The 22,579-nt window shown below is 54.4% G+C and overlaps 1 protein-coding gene across 3 annotated transcripts in view; it reads left to right on the top strand.

Moving 5' to 3' along the window:
* Positions 1 to 22,579, top strand: part of LOC137621520 (E3 ubiquitin-protein ligase RNF181-like) — a 147,419-nt gene extending 124,840 nt beyond the window's left edge. For all 3 annotated transcript variants that reach the window (XM_068351877.1, XM_068351876.1, XM_068351875.1), the window contains exon 6: positions 22,192 to 22,579. In XM_068351877.1, coding sequence (XP_068207978.1) covers positions 22,192 to 22,251 — 60 coding nt within the window. In that variant the 3' untranslated portion in view covers positions 22,252 to 22,579. The remainder of the gene's footprint in view (positions 1 to 22,191) is intronic.

Genomic DNA, 22,579 nt, shown 5'->3' with positions numbered 1-22,579 from the left:
ACGCCGTACGTTTGTCTCAATTAGTTATGAATCTAATTGTAGTTGTTTTTTGTTTTTCAGCTTGTAGAACGATTCCTTTCGGGGTTTTCGTTCTTTCTTTAGTGTTCATTCATTTTTAAATTTCATAATTACATAGTTACATAATTATAATTGTTATAATTCTGTTTTGGTTACAGCTCTCCTTCCGCGAGTGTAAGTGGTTGTGAGGGCACGTGCCTGTTGTGTAATTCTTGTTCCTTTCCCTCGGGATTCCTCTTCGGAGCCTTCCCGGGGGAATGAATGTGTACTAATATTATTTGTTTTATTTTTTTACAGTTATCGATCTAGTTCGTTTCTGTAATATAGCAACGGTGTGAGCTGTCTGGTTGAGTCCTGGGGATTCGGCTGTTGCTGCCTCCCCCCTTGTATTTTCGTCAGGGGCGTGTCTCCTTCTACTGGTAGTACTCCCGTGACGACGGACAGCTCTCCAGTTCATTTTAGAACTCTCAGGAGGCTTGCATCCTTGGGCGGGTAACTTTCCTTCCGAGGGAAGTTTTTCCTGTCCAGGCTTGAGTTTTTCCCCTTTTGGGGGGTTCTTCTCTTGCCTTTTTTTCGTGCGACTCTGCTCTTGGTGCTGAGCGGTCGCACCTGCAGTTTCGATCAAGGGGCTGGGCAACTGCAGGAGCTCCTCTTCGGAGGACCAGTCTCTTCCACGAAGTGTTTCTCTTTCGTTCGCGAGAGAGTACACTCATAGAGACTCCTCTTCGGAGGTTTCTCCTGTTGCTGTTGCTGTTGCTGTTGGCCTCCCTCGCCGTAAGGCCCACCGTCCGCCTCGTCGTAAGGGCCTCTCATCTCCCTATAAGGGTGCTTGAGGCGCCTTTTTTGGATCTCCGTTTGCAGCCTACAACTCCTTTTCCGACGGGCAACGGTCTTCCCGACGGACAACGGTCTTCCCGACGGACAGCGGTCTTCCGACGGACATCAGTCTCCCGGCGGACAACGATCCCTTCGGGACAAAGGGTTGCCCCCACGGGGGTTCTTCCCTTGCGTGTCAGGGTTTCCCTGCGCGCCCTTCTGCTGTGTTCTCTCCTGCTCCTGCTCAGTGTGAGCACACAGGCGCTCTTCTGCTCATCAGCGCTCTCCTGTTCGTCAGCGCTTTCAAGATGATCATCCCTGCGGTTCCTGTTGGTTCCTGTTACGCGCCCTGTGCGCCCACGTTCGCCCTTGCGATCTAGAACTTCGGTTCAGGTTGTCAAGGACTCTTCTTCTTTGCGCAGGCTTCCACGCGTAGCCTTCTGCTCGTCAGCGATCATCAGCTCGCCAGCGATCTCCGGATCGCCCACGTGTGTTACAGCCGGCACGCCAACGTTCTCCAACACTTCTGAAGGAACATGGTTCGCCAGCGATCATCAGCTCGCCAGCGATCTCCGGATCGCCCACGTGTGTTACAGCCGGCACGCCAACGTTCTCCAACACTTCTGAAGGAACATGGTTCGCCAGCTACTAGCTCACCTGCGGATGCTGATCTCCATCGCGCGACCCTCAACTGCGGATGCTGATCGCCATCGCGCGACCCTCAACTGCGGATGCTGATCGCCATCGCGCGACCCTCAACTGCGGATGCTGATCGCCATCGCGCGACCCTCAACTGCGGATGCTGATCGCCATCGCGCGACCCTCAACTGCGGATGCTGATCGCCATCGCGCGACCCTCAACTGCGGATGCTGATCGCCATCGCGCGACCCTCAACTGCGGATGCTGATCGCCATCGCGCGACCCTCAACTGCGGATGCTGATCGCCATCGCGCGACCCTCAACTGCGGATGCTGATCGCCTTCGCGCGACCCTCAACTGCGGATGCTGATCGCCATCGCGCGACCCTCAACTGCGGATGCTGATCGCCATCGCGCGACCCTCAACTGCGGATGCTGATCGCCATCGCGCGACCCTCAACTGCGGATGCTGATCGCCATCGCGCGACCCTCAACTGCGGATGCTGATCGCCATCGCGCGACCCTCAACTGCGGATGCTGATCGCCATCGCGCGACCCTCAACTGCGGATGCTGATCGCCATCGCGCGACCCTCAACTGCGGATGCTGATCGCCATCGCGCGACCCTCAACTGCGGATGCTGATCGCCATCGCGCGACCCTCAACTGCGGATGCTGATCGCCATCGCGCGACCCTCAACTGCGGATGCTGATCGCCATCGCGCGACCCTCAACTGCGGATGCTGATCGCCATCGCGCGACCCTCAACTGCGGATGCTGATCGCCATCGCGCGACCCTCAACTGCGGATGCTGATCGCCATCGCGCGACCCTCAACTGCGGATGCTGATCGCCATCGCGCGACCCTCAACTGCGGATGCTGATCGCCATCGCGCGACCCTCAACTGCGGATGCTGATCGCCATCGCGCGACCCTCAACTGCGGATGCTGATCGCCATCGCGCGACCCTCAACTGCGGATGCTGATCGCCATCGCGCGACCCTCAACTGCGGATGCTGATCGCCATCGCGCGACCCTCAACTGCGGATGCTGATCGCCATCGCGCGACCCTCAACTGCGGATGCTGATCGCCATCGCGCGACCCTCAACTGCGGATGCTGATCGCCATCGCGCGACCCTCAACTGCGGATGCTGATCGCCATCGCGCGACCCTCAACTGCGGATGCTGATCGCCATCGCGCGACCCTCAACTGCGGATGCTGATCGCCATCGCGCGACCCTCAACTGCGGATGCTGATCGCCATCGCGCGACCCTCAACTGCGGATGCTGATCGCCATCGCGCGACCCTCAACTGCGGATGCTGATCGCCATCGCGCGACCCTCAACTGCGGATGCTGATCGCCATCGCGCGACCCTCAACTGCGGATGCTGATCGCCATCGCGCGACCCTCAACTGCGGATGCTGATCGCCATCGCGCGACCCTCAACTGCGGATGCTGATCGCCATCGCGCGACCCTCAACTGCGGATGCTGATCGCCATCGCGCGACCCTCAACTGCGGATGCTGATCGCCATCGCGCGACCCTCAACTGCGGATGCTGATCGCCATCGCGCGACCCTCAACTGCGGATGCTGATCGCCATCGCGCGACCCTCAACTGCGGATGCTGATCGCCATCGCGCGACCCTCAACTGCGGATGCTGATCGCCATCGCGCGACCCTCAACTGCGGATGCTGATCGCCATCGCGCGACCCTCAACTGCGGATGCTGATCGCCATCGCGCGACCCTCAACTGCGGATGCTGATCGCCATCGCGCGACCCTCAACTGCGGATGCTGATCGCCATCGCGCGACCCTCAACTGCGGATGCTGATCGCCATCGCGCGACCCTCAACTGCGGATGCTGATCGCCATCGCGCGACCCTCAACTGCGGATGCTGATCGCCATCGCGCGACCCTCAACTGCGGATGCTGATCGCCATCGCGCGACCCTCAACTGCGGATGCTGATCGCCATCGCGCGACCCTCAACTGCGGATGCTGATCGCCATCGCGCGACCCTCAACTGCGGATGCTGATCGCCATCGCGCGACCCTCAACTGCGGATGCTGATCGCCATCGCGCGACCCTCAACTGCGGATGCTGATCGCCATCGCGCGACCCTCAACTGCGGATGCTGATCGCCATCGCGCGACCCTCAACTGCGGATGCTGATCGCCATCGCGCGACCCTCAACTGCGGATGCTGATCGCCATCGCGCGACCCTCAACTGCGGATGCTGATCGCCATCGCGCGACCCTCAACTGCGGATGCTGATCGCCATCGCGCGACCCTCAACTGCGGATGCTGATCGCCATCGCGCGACCCTCAACTGCGGATGCTGATCGCCATCGCGCGACCCTCAACTGCGGATGCTGATCGCCATCGCGCGACCCTCAACTGCGGATGCTGATCGCCATCGCGCGACCCTCAACTGCGGATGCTGATCGCCATCGCGCGACCCTCAACTGCGGATGCTGATCGCCATCGCGCGACCCTCAACTGCGGATGCTGATCGCCATCGCGCGACCCTCAACTGCGGATGCTGATCGCCATCGCGCGACCCTCAACTGCGGATGCTGATCGCCATCGCGCGACCCTCAACTGCGGATGCTGATCGCCATCGCGCGACCCTCAACTGCGGATGCTGATCGCCATCGCGCGACCCTCAACTGCGGATGCTGATCGCCATCGCGCGACCCTCAACTGCGGATGCTGATCGCCATCGCGCGACCCTCAACTGCGGATGCTGATCGCCATCGCGCGACCCTCAACTGCGGATGCTGATCGCCATCGCGCGACCCTCAACTGCGGATGCTGATCGCCATCGCGCGACCCTCAACTGCGGATGCTGATCGCCATCGCGCGACCCTCAACTGCGGATGCTGATCGCCATCGCGCGACCCTCAACTGCGGATGCTGATCGCCATCGCGCGACCCTCAACTGCGGATGCTGATCGCCATCGCGCGACCCTCAACTGCGGATGCTGATCGCCATCGCGCGACCCTCAACTGCGGATGCTGATCGCCATCGCGCGACCCTCAACTGCGGATGCTGATCGCCATCGCGCGACCCTCAACTGCGGATGCTGATCGCCATCGCGCGACCCTCAACTGCGGATGCTGATCGCCATCGCGCGACCCTCAACTGCGGATGCTGATCGCCATCGCGCGACCCTCAACTGCGGATGCTGATCGCCATCGCGCGACCCTCAACTGCGGATGCTGATCGCCATCGCGCGACCCTCAACTGCGGATGCTGATCGCCATCGCGCGACCCTCAACTGCGGATGCTGATCGCCATCGCGCGACCCTCAACTGCGGATGCTGATCGCCATCGCGCGACCCTCAACTGCGGATGCTGATCGCCATCGCGCGACCCTCAACTGCGGATGCTGATCGCCATCGCGCGACCCTCAACTGCGGATGCTGATCGCCATCGCGCGACCCTCAACTGCGGATGCTGTTCGCCATCGCGCGACCGCCGACCTGCGGATGCTGATCGCCATCGCGCGACCCTCAACTGCAGATGCTGTTCGCCATCGCGCGACCGCCGACCTGCGCATGCTGATCGCCATCGTGCGACCCTGCTCATACTGATCGCCATCGCGCGACCCGGCGCATGCTGATCACTGCTCGCGATCGCTCACCTTCGCATACTGCTCGCCAACGCAAGATCGCTCACCTGCGCATACTGCTCGACCATCGCGTCGGCATAACACAACGCGCCATTGCCAACCTGCGCGTTAGCGCTCACCAGCTCACCACCGATCGCTTGTTGATCCATATCGCCAGCGGTCCTCCTTGCCCACGCTGCAGCGCGTTTCCTCGCCATCGCGCTAACGCTTGCGTTCGCCGCCTCGGACTCGCTCTCATCCACCTGCCCACCCTCACGACCGCTCGCCCGTGCAACCGCGCGACCGCTCGCCCGTGCAACCGCGCGACCGCTCGCCCGTGCAACCGCGCGACCTCTCGCCCGTGCAACCGCGCGACCGCTCGCCCGTGCAACCGCGCGACCGCTCGCCCGTGCAACCGCGCGACCGCTCGCCCGTGCAACCGCGCGACCGCTCGCCCGTGCAACCGCTCGCCCGTGCGACCGCTCGCCCGTGCAACCGCGCGACCGCTCGCCCGTGCAACCGCGCGACCGCTCGCCCGTGCAACCGCGCGACCGCTCGCCCGTGCAACCGCGCGACCGCTCGCCCGTGCAACCGCGCGACCGCTCGCCCGTGCAACCGCGCGACCGCTCGCCCGTGCAACCGCGCGACCGCTCGCCCGTGCAACCGCGCGACCGCTCGCCCGTGCAACCGCGCGACCGCTCGCCCGTGCAACCGCGCGACCGCTCGCCCGTGCAACCGCGCGACCGCTCGCCCGTGCAACCGCGCGACCGCTCGCCCGTGCAACCGCGCGACCGCTCGCCCGTGCAACCGCGCGACCGCTCGCCGTGCAACCGCACGACCACTCGCCTGCGCCCCACACGCTCATGCTCTCCAATGTTCGCCCACGCGCGAATCAACGGTTTTTCCATCGCGCGAACCTACAGTGTTTCTTCGCACAAATGTCGGCTTTTTTCTTGCAGTATCCATTGCTCGTCTATGGGTTATCGCTCGCCGACCACCAGGAATTCCCGTCGCGCGAGCTCCAGGGCAATTGCGACCACGATTCCCAATGGGGTTTTCGCAGCATGACCAGCCTGGCGAGTTCTTCTGGAGCGTATTTCCAGAACACTGCCTCACCCCGTAAACACAGAGCATGGCACTTGCAAGAATAGGAGAAACTTAAGGGAGATCTGAGCAACACTCCTCTATTCCTGAACCTGGGTTAGCCCTTCCCCGTCATTCCCTGGAAGGATTTTTGGCAGGGGGGCTTTCCGTTCGAGATTTCTCCATCGGACAAGGGATGACTGCTTACCTCTTCCTCTGGGAGCTTACCAGGTTCTTTCCCTCCTCGGTTACGGCCCGAGGTTTGGTTCAAGGAAGCTACAGGAAGATCAAGGGTACTTTGTTCCTCTCGAGCTCAGGCACCTTGGCCTTTCGTCGTTAAGTATCTAACTTGCGGACAAGCTCGATGTTGTACCATCTGGACGCGCTGACTGAGGGCTTCCTTCGGGTGTCTCATCTGTGGAGGTCGACGACCTCAGACACCCTTCCATCCTTGAGAAGAGTTTGTTTGTGCCCAAGGACAGAGACTTAGACAGCTGCTGTGCGGAGTAAATCGACTTCCGGTTTCACTCCTCCAAGGCGCTTTCTTCCAGACTCTGCAGGGCTCCAGCGCCATTTTCTTTCAACCACGTCGGCCTAAGTTATCGGCTACGACAACTGGGACAAGGTGTCCAATTGCAGTTTCCTTCTGTCAGGAACAGATGGCACGGGAGACTCCCCCGGGGGGGCATAGTCCTAAAAGGAGTTCACGAACTCTAGGATTGCAGGTTTTTCGCTGGGAGGATGCTTAAGGTTACTCATCCGAATGACAGCTTCCCGATGCCCATTCCCGCACAATCTCTGTGAGTAGCCAAGGATATCGCGCCTGCCGTCTCTGTCAGCAAATTCAGTGTCTCTGAACCTCTATGCCATAGCGTCAGCAGAGTTGCCCGGATGGGCAGAATGATCCATACCTTAGGCGAAGGTCTTCCTTAGGATCATCGACGGCTTCACCCCCGGCCCCCTCAGTCGATCCTTTCTTGTAAGGAGGGATCTGAGAGGGGATGTCCATAGTCGACCTCTCAGCCCTGATCAAGTTTGTCGAACAAACTTCAGCCAGCGTAGACCAGCAGAATCGATCAGACTGGTAACGAGGCGACAGGACTCCTTAAACCCTGGATCGGAAGGACGGGTACTTTCAGTTTCCATTCCATCCATCTTCCAGGGTGCTCATCGAATTCAGCCTAGACTGCAAGTATTCCTGCTTATGATGCAGTGTGGCTATCCCGCCGTGGCATAGCAGGTTTGTTTCCCCAGAGGACTCTCCCTGCCTTCCTCTTGGCCGCTCAGGTGCAGGCTTCCGCCTCCTCTGCTGTTTGGAGGGCTGGTCAACTCCGGTAGGCTCGGGTTTCGACCTTCTTCAGCGCCGGGACAAGCTTCCGGATGCTTACCATGAGTGTGGGCTCATGGTATTTTGCTTGGAGCCTTCTCTTCCTCTGCCTCAACATCTGGAGTATCTGGCCATGATATTGAGTCAACCGCCTTACCACATTGGAAACCCCGCTTCTCATCCGTCCAGCGAGGTTAAGCAACGTCGGTACTTGGATGGGTGACCACCTGGGGACGCCAGATTCTGTTACCACATCCTCCGAGCCTTCCTTTCGGTTGACTGTGGCAAGACTGAGGAGAGTCGCAGTACCTGTTCTCAGTCAAGCAGAGCTTTCAGCCCTACCTTGGAACGTTTCCTAGTTCTTCTTTCCTCATAGACCCGTCTATAGTCCGAACGGTCGCCTCAGGATAAGTTCCATGTGGGGCGATCCAAGTTCCGGTGGCTTCAGGCAATGTTTAACCGGACTCCCTGGCCCTATGGGACCAGCGGAACTATTAGACCTGCAATGGGTGTTGACCTATGGAGCCTCTTGATGGTAGTGGATATTCTCGTCCTTTCCCCACATTCTTGATGCGGTTCTCGGACTCGTCAAAGGAAAGGGGGGGGGGGGTCATGTTCCGGTCCAGGCCTATGGTCAAGATCTGAAGGATACCTCTCCATCATTCAGGCAGGCTTAGGGGCCTTAGTCTGGCCCCTCTTCAGATCCTACAGCTCCTGCCGAGTCGCCCCGTTGCGCGTCGACTTCATTCTAACCAGCAGGGGACGCATTTTCACACCTTCACATCTTGCAGTAGAGATACCGGGATGATTGAGATTCTCTCAATACCACCATCGGCTCTCTCATTCCAGGCAGGGGAATGTTTCTCTCAGACTATCCGAGCAGAGCCTCATAGAGAGAGTGTACCTGGGGGTCTTTGACCTTGGGTAACCAGCAAGTGCTGGTCTGGGAGACCTGATCGCGACAGCTTGGAACCTCAAGCTTCCGCTATTCTTCCCCCAAGTCTCAGACCCCGAGACTCTGGCAAGATGCATTCTGGTGATGGTGGGACAACTAAGACGCCTGCGTCTTCCCTCCTTTATGTCTGTGGACAATGGGTCTCAACAAGACCAGGTTGTCTGTCAACCTTTCAATGGGAGAGCTCCACTGGGACTATGCGCAGAACGGTTTCTGGACCCTCTGCTTCCCCTGACGGAACTCCCGGGAGAGCTTCTCCCACGGCGCAGACTACTCAAGCAACCACACTGCGACATCTCTCCCGAACCGGGGCGTCGCTTCGGCTTCATGCCTGGAGACACTACGCTTCCTCCTCTAGAAGAGACAACCCGCTACAGTCGCGGTACGGAGGTCGCGTCATCTGCGATAGTCATCCACAGGGGTATCCCAGGCAAAGTGAAGAGTCTAAGGTGGTTGGTGCCGTGGGAGATATACCTCTTCCCTTGAGGCCTCTTCTCCAGCAATAACGGTCTTATTGCCTTTCGGCGGGAGGAAACTCCTTTCCGCTCTCGGCAATGAAGCCTGTCGCTCAGCCTTTCCCTGACCTTCAGGCTTAAAGGAATAACTTTTTCCTGCCCGCTGGATCTATCCTCGCTCATGCGAAGCTACGATCGTCCCTGCCCTAGTCGGAGGAAGACCTCCAACTTGGAGCATGGCTTGGACTTTTAGTCCTTTAAGAGATCTTCTCAAGACCCTTTTACGACAGGCCTCGGATTGTATTCCGCCTTGGGTCTTCTGCTCACTCTGGCCACGGCCAGTGTGTAAGCAATCTTCTTGGTCTCTTACTACTCCCCCCTTTCTAAGGAAGAGGGGAAGGCAACATTCAGGCTCGCTCCTGAGTTGTTGGCTAGACTCAGAATCTGAGGGTCCCGGCCCTTCGGTCCGATTCATTCAAGATTTCGAGTCTCCATTCTGTGTCTGATGTCCCAAGACCTTCTCTTTCTTGCCAGTAAGGAATCGAGAGGTTAGCGCTGGGAACAGCTGCAGTTTGTCCTCAGTTGCAGCCGATTTGGGAGCACAAGGAGGACATGGGGGGAGAGTCACCAGTATACCTCTTCAGCCCGGACTCGAGGACATTCATCTCGACCTGTCTTCAGACCCTCCCCCGTCACGTCGCCCTACAGCACGATGTTGGATACATCGCAACGTCCCTCGCCTTCGAGTAATGCTACTCTGTGACGCAGGTGCTACAAGCTGGAGTCTGGAAGCGTCTAATGACCTTCGCAGCCCGCTTCCTGCAGGGCGTGACCCACAGGAGTCTCGATACGTTTTCTATCGCTCTGTGGTGGCTACACAACAGCTGGTCTAACCTCAGGCTCCTTTTTGGACAGGTAGCAGAAGGTTGAGGGCATTGTTATCAGGTTTTAGTCTGCATGAACGAAAGAAGTATGTCTGGCCCTTACTTCTTTCTTCATCATCCCCTCTACGGGGAAGCAGCATCCTGGTCTCTGCATAGCTGACCTCGAACCTCTGCAGGTAAACCATGCTTCCTTGTGTTCCGAGTATTGAGTCAATACTGTCGCGTCCCCCATACCCTGACGAGGTGGTATTGGGAACGTCCTAACCCAGAGTTCCTTCTGGAACTCCAGGTCAACTGCCTAGGACGGGTCACACTTCTTCCTTCACACACAAGCTTACGTAGGCCACATGGTTCCTTGCGGAGCAAGGAACTTGTGAGGTGCAGGGACTCCTTTTCTCGAGTGCGACTCACTCGGATTCTGAGTCCCCGGGTAAAGCCAAAGCCAGTATGGCTGGGGACTTTCCACCCTTCCTAAGGGATAAGTCACCCTTTGTAAATAGCGTGGTTTGTATTTCGGTTACGGAACAAATGACAAATTCGAAGATAATTTGTATTTTTCCTAACCATACAAACCTTAGCTATTTACACATATTTGCCCGCCAGCCCTGTCCCCCAAGACAAGTCCTACCTCTAAGTGAAAGTGAGTATTCACCTGTGTGTGAGGGGGAGGAGGGGTAGCTAGCTACCACTCCCCTACCCCCCCGCTAACTAGCGCGGGGGTAATACACCCTCGTTAAATTCTAATGGCTCGCCATTTCAGCTACGCTAAAAGTAATACCCTTTGTAAATAGCTAAGGTTTGTATGGTTAGGAAAAATACAAATTATCTTCGAATTTGTCATTTTGATATAAATTATATTTTTCCATATTTCCTTCAGTTAATTTGAATTCATATGGATATCATTAATAAGTTGAAAAAAAACAGCATTAATGCCATATTTTGCCATCCCCTCCCGAAAACCTCGATATATGACAAGCCAGTATCTTTCAGGCGCTGAAACGTCTGGAGCTGAAATATCTAGCACTGAACTTTCTGGTGCTGAAACTACGGCGCTGAATAGTACCGTACCCCATCTCAAGGGCTCATCCAGGGTCTACTTGAGAGACCTTAGGGCCTGAGTTTCCAGGGAGGAAGACTCCTTGAAGCGCCTCATAAGCCAAGGTAATTCCCCCAGAGAGGAAAGGTCTAAACTCTTATGTCTGAGACCTCGTTAGAGGACAAGTGACAGCCTTCTGCTTCAGAGGCTGAGAAGAGCTTATCTTGGCAAAGGTAGATGAAGAATACTGCAATCCATTGCTGAGAGTCTGTGACCTGAGAAGTATGACTTTGACAATCTCTCCATACATTGAAGCGGACCATCAGAATATCCAGATACTATTCAGTCTCTTGGTACTTACGAGCCAGCAGGATTATCAGGAGGCCCTATGTCATCTGAAGTGTTGAATGATTAGCAAATCAGGCAAAAAGGCAGAAAGATTTATGCAGCCAGATTGTCCCTGTGGTGTTGGGAGATGACCCAGACCAATGCCACAGGTTCTAGGAGAGCAACATACTAGAAGTTTGTTGTTCAACCGAGACTGGGTCTATCGTTGGTGATCCCCACAGAGCTATAAGCCTCTCCACTACGTAGAGATATAGGTACCAGCCTGGTGCTACACTTGGTCCCTGGCAATTGAGCATGTCTGCTAGAACATTCCTATTGCCTGGCTGGGATTGAACCTTGCTAACAACTTTACCACATTGTCGGTAGCCCCGATGTGTACCTGCTCTGCCACCTAACAAAGGTTTGTGAAAAAGTACAACCTTGCTTGTTGACGTAACCCATGACCAGGTGTTGTCATTCATCAGCACTACTGGGTGTCCTCTATCAAATTGTTGAAAAGTTTATAAAGCTGATAGCAACACTTGCAATTCTAGCAAGTTGATTGCAGATGATTTCTTCTGTGGGTGAGGCAGTCTGGTTCCTTCTCCTTTGATGCACTGTGAACAGCAGCATCTGCAGAGATTTAGAGTCAAAGCAAACTCCCCTGGTGAGGTTCTCTTCATCCAGACACCAGGTCAGATCATTCTATCAGAATCAGAAAGTAGGGAGAATCGCTGGGTGCTGACTAGTGTGAGGCTTCAAATAACTGAAGCAATCTTTGGTGGAAAAGACTAAAGAACACGCTCTCCAACAACAAGAGGTATCCCAAAACCCATCGCTGTTGTCAAGCCAGAAGTTTATAGTCGTGCAAAAACAGCTGCACTACCTCCCTGAGTCTGCTGATACACAATTGTCTGATGTGTTTATCAGCATACTCCAGTACTCAATTCTCTGCATGGACAAGAGATTGGACTTTACCAATTGATCATGATTCTCAGATTTTGGCAAAAGAAAAGTTGTGTATCTCAATCCTGGTTTACTGCCTCCTAGAGGGTAAGAAGATACGCCAACCATCGAGATAACCCCAAGAGACAAACTCCGTTCAAGTAGTTAAAAGAAGAGACGAGTTTGAACACTCAGTGGCAGTAGACAGTAAAAAATACAGGGGTTTGAACTGGTGCCCTATCACTGTGAGGACAAGAGAAGAAACTTTGTTGGATGGGTATCCAGAAGTAAACATCCTTCATGTTCCCTGATGGCAAAGTGTAATAGTATTTACTGTCTCCATCTTGAACAGTGTACAGGGAGAGAATGAAGACCAATCCCCCCCCCCCAAGGAAGAGTTAACTTTAATTTTTTGGACCACTTTGAGTGCACTTCCTCCTCCATCGCTTCTTTCAGGACCCAGTGGCCCATGAGTTAACCAGCTGGTTGCTGTACCACCAAATTCACTGCCTTAGAGGGCAAAATCTGTGGCTAATAATGCATTGTGAGATTCACCAAATCATTGGTCATGGAGAAGTATGTGACCATCACCAACCCGTAGTAGATTCAGAAAGTTGCTTTGAGGCTAAGCCATGTTAGCAGACTCCAGGCCTTAGAACAATATGCCCTTGTTCATGATTCTTCACCAGGATCCCTGTTGTTAGTGCTCCTATTGCTGGGACAATGGGCAGAAGAGGTAGGTCTCCCTTCTCTAGCACACAGAACCTCTGTTGTCAAGAGAGCACGGTGGGTACAATCTTGCTTGATTGGCTGGAATGTAAATTATGCCTTGAATCAGAGATACACGAAATGATCCAAATTAAAGCCCCACAAACAAGAACCAACCATGGCACATAAGGGCAATTGATGTCATGCCACCTGTTGGGTGCTGTGTTGGCCCCCACAGAAGGTCAGTGATCTCACGAATGAGTACAAAGACCTTGATAATCATACATTGTCTCAGGATTCTTGTATCACCAGCACCAGACTAGAGTTAGGTGCCGTAGTGTCTATGATGTCTTGTGACTCCTCTCCTTTCACAAAGGGCTCTCTCAACAGAACTCAAAGATTCCTCCTTCCCCTTGGAATATTCAGATCAAACTGAGAAGGGAACAGGGCAATACTCTGCAGAGGAAAAAGAGATGACTGAATGATCAGGCTACCCTTAGGAGGCCAAACTACCCCCGACTCTCTTGCCCTCAGAGGATAAAAGGGCACTCCATGCCTTAGGCTCTGTAGAGTAAGAGAAGTGAAAAAGCTTGGCACCATGCTGCGCTTAGTTGTCATAGAAGTGACTATCCGTGGTGGAGAGGAGCCTTGCCGGAACATGTAGTGGCACCTCATTGTTCGTAAAATGCTGAGAGCTGTTCTGAAAAGTCATCTGTTCCAGTTTTCTATCGTATGAACAAGTGGAAGGTCTAGGCGAGTATAAAGAGCTTGGAGCATAGTTAGATCTCTTGTCTCAGACCAACCTCGGTGCATGGAAACATAGTGTGTCGTGGAACAGTCTCACTGCATATGAAGATTACAATGTGGACTGATGTCATTGGGATGGAATTGGTGATAGGTAATATTTTCCTGGTAACTCAAAGTCATAGTTATGTGAAGAAAGATTGTGAGGTTCCAATTTCATAGTTTCTGGTTTCATGGCCTAAGATGGAATGGACTGCTTATGTGATGATGGAGAGCTTGGAGACGTCTCGCGGTAACTGATCACAATAGGAACAATCCTGCAGAAATTAATGACAGGAGATGCTGGATTGTCTTCATGCTCCCACTTGTTTGAAGGAATAATTTGTCTTTCTCAGAAGCGAGGAGTCTATTCGTACATAACTTTTCCCTTGGTATGTAGACTGGAATGAGGTAATGGGTTTGTAATTAAAGAACACCTTTTCTGACCACCTTTTATCATATCACTGCTTGGCACACCCTTGGATGAAAGATGGTTACCAAGCTAAAGCCTTCAGTAGGTGAAATTAGCAGTTTACTCTACCAGAGGTTTTTCGTATTCTTTAAATCTTGCATCACCATTTTGAAATAATGTTTACCCTGACTTTAAGTTTAATAAATTATATAGCTAAAATAAAATTTGTTCCGTAACTGAAATACAAACCAATGGTATTTACATGGGGTGATTACTCCGGCGCAGCCGATGACGAGCCATAAAGTTTTAACGAGGGTTTCCTACCCCACCGCTAGTTAGCGGGGGGGGGGGGGGTAGCTAGCTACCCCTCCCCTTCACACACACCGGAGAATACTCCACTTTACTTTTGGCTCGGATAGAGATCGGAGGTCTCCGCTCCTATCCTCACTTGACGGCCATTATTGTTTTGTCTTTAACTTAAATTTTTTTACACAATATATTTAAACATTACTGATGTTTATGTATATTTTTGTGTATAGAAAATAGTAAGTTTCCTTTGCTTTCGGTGTTGTGCGGTGTGTGTTGTGTACGTCTACTGGAGTTTCGCCAGCCTTTCAGGCCACCACGATCTTTTCGTGATCACGGCCTTTCACTCCTAGGCCACCATGGTTGCCTTTCGTGGAGACCGGCCCTTCTCTTGAGGTCGTTCACCTCTTACTCCGTACTACGCCTTCGATAGCTTCTCAGAACCGAGTCGCTATTTCGTCTTATTTGTCTCAATTATTTTTGCGAATATAATTGTGTTTTTACTTTTTAGCTCAGGGCTCACGTCCCTTCGGGGGTCGGTGATCCTTGGAACATTCAAAGTCAGTTGCATAATTATCATGTTATAATTCTGTTTTGTTAACTTTCGTCCCCCCCCCCTCACCTGGGCATGCCGGGTGGGGAAGGGGGGCGCATACCTTCTTTCGTTCTTATGTTCTTTCCCTCGGGGTTTCTCTTTGGAGTTTCACCCGGGGGAATTTCTGTTAAATAATTATTCTGTTTTATTTTCCAGTTTACGATGCTGTTTCTTCGTGCCTGTTGTGTGTGCCTTCGAAGCAGAGCTGTCTTGTTTATCCTGGGGAGTCGGCTTCGCCGCCGTCTCTCAAGGCATTCGTCAGGGGCGTTCCCTTCTCTTAGAAGTTCCCCCGTGATTTCTGCCAGCTCTTCATTGCATCCTAGAACGATAAGGAGGTTTGCCTCCAGGGTAGTTAACTTCCCTTCTTACTTTCCTTGGTCCTTAGGCGGTTATGCTCTTGGGGCTGAGCGACCGCCCTTGTGACTTGCTCAAGGGGCTGCGCGGTGGCAAGGCTAGACCATGGTACTAGCGACTATGCTCTCGGGGCTGAGCGGTCGCTTCTGTAGCTACGCTCAAGGGGCTGAGCAGCTGCAGGATCAGGCCGGCCCCCTCTCGTTCGCGAGGGAGGCCGCACTAAGGTCTCCTCCTCGGAGGATCGCTCCTTTTGTCTCTTCTACGAAGTGTCCCCTCCCGTTCGCGTGAGAGGACACTCACAGAGACTCCTCTTCGGAGGATTGTTCCTGTTTACGTCTGCTGATCTCACGGCCTTTCGGGGCTCCTTCACCAGTCTCTTCTACGAAGTGCTCACCTCTCTCGTTCGCGAGAGAGATCACTCATAGAGACTCCTCTTCGGAGGATTGTTCCTGTCGTCAGCTTGCTGTTCAGTCACTAGCACTTCGGTGTTAGTGTCAGGGAAACTTCGGTTTCTCTTTTTCCCTGACCCTTCAGGGTCTCGAATCTTAGTTACTCAGTTCCCTCGGGCTCTCGTAACTTAAGTCACTTCGACACTTCGGTGTTTAGTGACGGAGAAACTTCGGTTTCTCGTTGCATTGACCCTTCTGGGTCTTGCAACTATCCCCTCGGGGCCTCGCTACTCAGGCTACGTTAGACCCCTGGTCTCTCGTCCCTCAGTGTTCCTGTTGCTTGCTGTATCCGTTCCTGACTGCAGTCGCGCCTTGGGCGCCCACGCCCCCGTTATCTAACGGGCTCCTCCCTTCGGGGCAGGAGAGATTTTCTCAGACCCTGAGTAAGTCCCTTAAGTGCCAGGTATCACCTGCGCGCCAACGTTCCCTTACGCGCTAGTGCTCGGCTGCTGTTCCTGAGACTGTCTTAGAGACACCCTGTTCCAGTTTTCAGTTAGGCTGCTACCAACGTTCCTTGCGCATTTGCTCACATCGTTGGGGTTCCTGGGATAGCGCACTGGCGCTCACCAGCAGTTCAGCCTTCGGTGTCTCTAAGACTCTTCTACGAAGGCCACCTCTCCTGTTCGCGGGAAAGGTACCTCACAGAGACCACTCCTTGGAGTTTTTAGCAGTCCCTTAGTTGATCGTCGGCTCTGAAGTAGACCTCCTGGTCTTCTCCCTTTTAGGAACACATCCCAGTTCCTGATCTACGAGTTAGCGATCCTTCAACCATTTCCGACGATCTTCTGTTGTGCAGGAGCCTACGATCTTCACGCATAAGCGCTGAAGATCGCCCGCGTGCGGGATTATTTCCCGCCCGCGATCATCGACGATTTAGCCGACGATCTTCTGTTCGCGCTAACGCGTAAGCGTTGATGATCGTTCGCGCGTGGGATGGTTTCCCGCGTGCGATCTCGCGATCGTCGAGGGTCGCGCGATCGTCGACGATTGTTAGCCGACGATCTTCCGTTTGCGCTAACGCGTAAGCGTTGAGGAACGCCCGCGCGCGGGATGGTTTCCCACGCATGATCTCGCGATCGTCGAGGGTCGTTAGCCGACGATCTTCTGTTCGTGCTAACGCGTAAGCGTTGATGATCGGCCGCGCGCGGGATGGCTTCCCGCGCGCGACCTTCAAGGCCCTTCCGCTCATGATCGTCAACCCGGCAACGGTCGTTAGCCGGCGATCTTCGGATCCAGCGCTAGGCGCGCAAGCACTGATGATCTTCTTTGTGTGCGTAAGCGCCGTGGATCAGTCTGTGCGCGGGATGGCTTCCCGCGCGCGATAACGAAGCCTTCCGCTCGCGATCATCGACGGCCGTTAGCCGGCGATCTTCGGACCCGGCGCTAAGCGGAAGCGCCGATGATCTTCTTAGTACACTTAAGCTCCGATGATCGTTCTGTGCGCGGGATAGTTTCCCGCGCACGGCAACGTGGCCATCCACACACGGTTCTCCGCATGCGATCGTCTACGGCCATTCGCCGCCGATCTTCGGATTCGGCGCGAGCGCCGACGATCTTCACAGTACGCGTGAGCGCCGAAGATCTTTCCGTTCGCGCCCGCGCGCGACCATTGAGGCTCACGCTATCATCGCACAGATCTTCCGCGTGCGGTTTCCCGCTCGCGATCGTCGTAGATTATCCGCGCGCGGGCATCAAGGATCCCGCTCGTGATCGCCGACAATCTTCACTTACGCGTGAGCGTCGAAGATCGTCTTACATAGTTGGAGATCATTCGCACGCGAGCACTATGGGTCCCCGCTCCCTGTCTCCTACGGTTTTTCTCGCGCTAGCGCCAACGTTCTTCGTACTCGCGTAAGCACCGAAGATCGTCAGCGTTATTCTTCCGCGCGTGGGATGGTTTCCCACATGCAATCGCCGACGGCGCTAGCACCGGCGATCTTTTTTCGCCGAGATCGTTTGCGCTTGGGATGGTTTCCCTCGCCCACGATCTTTCACACGCAAGCGCCAGCGATCTTCTTACGCGCGGAGACGCGGGGATCTTTCACGCGGTTGCCGATACGCCCACGCTCACGCGGGTACGCGGGCGCAGTTGTTCTGCTACGCATGCTTTATTCACGCGCTACCCAAATCTGTGCTTTCCGAGCGATCGGCGCACCGTTCTCCGACACGACCGCGCCCTGTTTACATTAGGGCTTATGGCGGTCAGGCCACCTCCGCGTTTCCCTCCCCCACAGCGCAGAGCAGCGCCCTCTCCGGAGGGGGGGGGAGACTTCCGGACAGGTCAAAGGTCTCTTCTCCCTTCACTGCAGATTCTCTACGGGCGAACCCTCATGTGTCATCTCCCCCAGAGGATCGAACAACCCTCTTCCCTCCAGAGGGACTCCCTATCAGCGCGAGGATTGGTCGGCATCCCAGGAGGGATGCCGTCGTCAGAGCGCTCAAGCAGGCGATGAGCCTGTGCCTTCTGGCTGGGGTCACTAATCAGTAGCAGCTTCCTCTCCCCCTGAAGGGGGTGAGAGGAATCCCGGGCATGGTATCTTCCACAAGGACTATCCTGTCCCTTCGCGAGTCCTTACGCAGGCGATGAGCCCTCCTCAAACTCCATCTCCCCTCCCCTGCGGATGAGCTTTGCCCATCCCCAGGAGGGTCGGAAGACCCAGTCCTCTCCCTCTTCACTCCATAGGGAGAATTCCCGCCTCTTCCTGAGAGTCCCATCGTGCGGAGGGGGCGAAGCCTTACATCCTTCATTGCTGGGCTCCTGTTTCCCTCCTAGGAGGGATCCTAAGGACCTGTCTTCCGCAAGGATCCGACAGGATCCAGTTGGACCCTTGGGGCATGTCTACGACTCTCCCCAGGAAGAACCTTCGGGGATGGGAGACCTTGCTGCCAGTCCATCAGGAGGTGGAGCTCCAGGGGTCGGAACTTGCGTTCTGGCCCTCAGGAGAAACCTCAAGGGGATCCCAAATTCAGAGATCCCTCTTCGGTAAAGGAAGGATTCGGTCCTGAAACGAGTTCTACTCACCCAAGGACTCCCGTACGCCAGTGCAGCTTGCCCTGGTCTCAGGGAATGGAGAGCGCCAGATACTAGGCCTAGGGCCAGCTCTCCGAGCTTGTCTCCTTCAACAGTCCCGGTTGGTTTCGAGCCCCTCCCTCCTCCCTGGGTAGGGATCGGTGAGGGGACGGGCCCTCCGGGCGGAAGTCCAGTCCATGTCGGAGAGGCGCCCCCTCCAAGAGGTGCTCAACGGGTTTCGAGGCCTCCGTAATCGTCTCCTTCCCTTCTCGACTCTGTACAGGGTTGTCAAACAGTCTCCGTTCAGCATAGCGACAGCAGACGCGGTCAGCTTTGCGGTGAGACCACAAGTCTTCATGGGTACACTGGTCCGGTAGGACTCGTACTTCCGGTCCTGGTTCACCCATCTTTAAGGAAGTACTTTGGAGTCCGCCTGGAAGGCGGGTATACCAGTTCAAGGGCTGTGCTTCGACCTCTCCACGTCACCTCAACAGTTCTCCAATACTTCCTCTCGGATTTCTTCATGGGCTCTCAGCATCGGCATCCAGCCACTCCGTTTCCTGGGTGGCTGGCCGATCCTGGCAGACTCGAAGGTTTCCCTTCTTCGTCATCGGGACAAGCTCCTCGGACTTTACCAAATTCTAAAGATCATGGTGGTCCTCGAGGAGTCCTCCCCGCAGCCCTCTCAGAGTCTGGTCTTAGGCTCCTATCTCCCGTAGCCTTCCCGTCAGACGTCAGGGTACCAAGGCAGAGGAAGGTCGCGAGACCTTTCCTCACGCGAGAAGACCCTCCAACCCAAGGTTGTTACGTCTCTCCTCCCTGGCCCGTCTGGTTTCCACAGTCGCCCCAGGTTGAGTTGTCTCCAGTGGCGACTCGGGGCGCGGGCGAGTCGGGGGCACGTCTCCCCAGACGCCGAGACCCTTAGGGGACAACCGGTACAGATGAACCCATAGGGGTGGGAAGCTGACGAGGGCCTACAAGAGGGGGTGGTCCTTCCCCCTATCTTGATGCTGTTTTCGGACGCGTCAAAGAAAAGGGGGGGGGGGGCAAGTTCTGATCCACGGGTCCTCAGGCCGTGGGTCAGAACCAGGAAGAACCTTCTCTAGTACTACTAGACGGAAACTGTGTTTCTGGCTCTTGAGTAGCTCCACCTAGCCTGGCGGACTACTCTGTGGTTATGAGGATCAACAACGCCACAGTGATGGTTTTCTGGCCCAGACAAGGAGGTACTTTTCAGTACAACCATCCCATCCTGCAGTAGAGATACCGGGATTATCCGAGTCCCCCTCGGTCTCCTTGGCAGCTCGCTTGATTCCAGGCAAAGGAATGGGCTCGCCGACAGTCTGCTCAGTGTGTCACGGACACCACATTCCGAGTGGTCGTTGGATCCTCAAGTAGCCTACAAGTCCTGCCTCGGTGGGGCTCCCTCGGTGGACCGGTTCGCTACAGCACTGAGCTGCAAGCTCCCGCTGTACTGCTCCCTGGTCACGGATCTCAAGGCCCTCTGGTAGGACCTTCCAGCAACGATGGGACACCATCGATGTGTTGCCTCCGTAGCTTGCTCCTCTTCCCGCCGGGAGTCTATCCAGCATCTCCTCAAAGAGAGAGGATTTTCGCAACAAGTGGCGAAAAGGAGGCCTGGACACCTGCGCAAGTCTTCCGCAGTAGTCTCCCAGGCGATAGGGCGAGTTTCTGTGACCGGTGTCGGGGAGAGGGCATCCCTCCACACGTTGCCGCTTCCAGCAATAGCGGAGCCCCTAGTTGGATTGCGGGATAAGTGTGCCTTTCAGTTTCGACTGTGAAAGGCTATCCCTCAGCCTTGAGTCTTGCCTCCGGGCTCTAGGGACAAACATTTCTCCCCCCGCTGGAACTCTTCCTTCGCATGTGGAGCCTTGTCCTCTCCTGCCCTCAGTCGAAGGCGAGACCTCCTCCTTGGGACATGGTTCGAGTCCTCGAGTCTCCAAAGAGACCCCCGGACGAATCACTACGTAAGTCCCCAGCCCACCACCTTTCTGGGTAGGCAGTGTTCCTGCTAGCCTGTCTTCAGCCAAGCGAGTCACATGGTCTCTCTTACGACTTCACCCATTCAGGGGGTTAGGGGGAGGCAACATTCAGGTTCGTCCCTGAGGTTTGTTGCCGAGACTCAGAATCCGGGAGTGCCGGACCCGCTATTCGATTCCTTCCAGGGTTTGAGTCTCCGTCCTGTAGCAGATGACTCAGTCCATCTCCTACCTTGTCGGTAGGGGGTCCGAGCTGGTGTCTTCAGAGAACAGCTGCAGTTCATCTCCAGGTCCAAGTCTCGTTCGTGGATCCCGGGTAACGAGGAGAAGGGTCTCCAGGAGTACCATCTCGGCCTAGATTCGCAGGGTGCTACACCCTGCCTTGAATCCTGACCCTTCTCCGTCGCACCGCCCTAGAGCCCATGATGTCAGGGGCTTAGATACGTCTCTACCCTTCATGGAGCATCTTTCAGTGACGCAGGTCCTACAAGCGGGGATGTTGAAGCATCAGACCTTCTTCTCAGCCCCTTTTACCTGCAAGACATGACCCACAGGAGGCTCGATAAGTTTCGATCGGCCCTGTGGTGGCTTCACAACAGCTGGTCTAAACCTCAGGCTCCTTGATGGACAAGTAGCAGAAGGCTGAGGGCATTGTTACCTGGTGTTAGTCTGCATGAATGAAAAGATCTGTCTGGCCCTTATCCTTTTCTTCATCCTCTCCTCCCACGGAGAAAGCAGCATCCTGGGTTCTCTGCACAGCTGACCTCAAACCACTGCAGGTAGACCATGCTTCCTTGTGTTCCTAGTATTAGGTGTAATACTGTCATGTCCCCATACCCTGACGAGATGGTATTGGGAGAGTCCTAGCCTGGATTCCCTTCTGAGGGACTCCAGGGCAACTGCCTGGGACAAGTCACTTTTCACCTTCGCACACACCTTACGTAGGCCGCGGCAGTTTCACAACCGCCAGCGAGGAGTAGGAATTCCCTAATGTCCAAGTACTTGATCGCTCGAATATGGAATACCCGGGCAAGCCAAAGCCAGTATTGCCGGGACTTGCCACCCTTCCTAAGGGTTATGTCACCCCATGTAAATAGCGTGGTTTGTATTTCAGTTACGGAACAAATGACAAATTCGTAGATAATTTGTATTTTTCCTAACTATACAAATCTTAGCTATTTACAGTTATGTGCCCGCCAGCCCTGTCCCCCAAGATAAGTCCTACCTCTAAGTAAAGTGGAGTATGCTCCGGTGTGTGTGAGGGGGAGGGGTAGCTAGCTACCCCCCCCCCCCAACTAGCGGTGGGGTAGGAAACCCTCGTTAAAACTTTATGGCTCGTCGTTCAGCTACGCCGAAGTAATTACCCTATGTAAATAGCTAAGGTTTGTATAGTTAGGAAAAATACAAATTATCTACGAATTTGTCATATTGAAATAGCTACTAACATGTTGCTAATTATGCTATTCTTTTTCAGAAAAGAGCAGTTGAACGTGAAGCAGAGTTAGAAATGTTACACAACTCGATGTTTTCTTAATCTAGTCCTGATGTTGTATCGATGTCATACATGAGTTATAAAGAGCAAACTTCAATGTACATTTTTAATCACTTAGATCATTAGTTCAACTACTCTCTATCTACAATATTGAAACTTTAAATACAGCATAAATTTAGTGAAGAACTAATATATCATTTGCATATTTAACAAAGAAAAAGTGTAAAAATATTTTTTTTTTATAAATAATTTATTACATGTGTTAATCTTGTATGGCATGAAAATAAGTTCACCAATTTAAATTTCAACTCTTTGCTGACATGCATCTGGTGGTTAAGTCATTTTGGTATAATAAAAATGAACAGAAAAA

Source organism: Palaemon carinicauda, chromosome 28, assembly GCF_036898095.1.
Source record: "Palaemon carinicauda isolate YSFRI2023 chromosome 28, ASM3689809v2, whole genome shotgun sequence".
NCBI classification, from domain to species: Eukaryota; Metazoa; Arthropoda; class Malacostraca; order Decapoda; family Palaemonidae; genus Palaemon; species Palaemon carinicauda.
The sequence above is the reverse complement of the archived record's forward strand: the minus strand, read 5'-3'. Positions and strand labels throughout refer to the sequence as shown.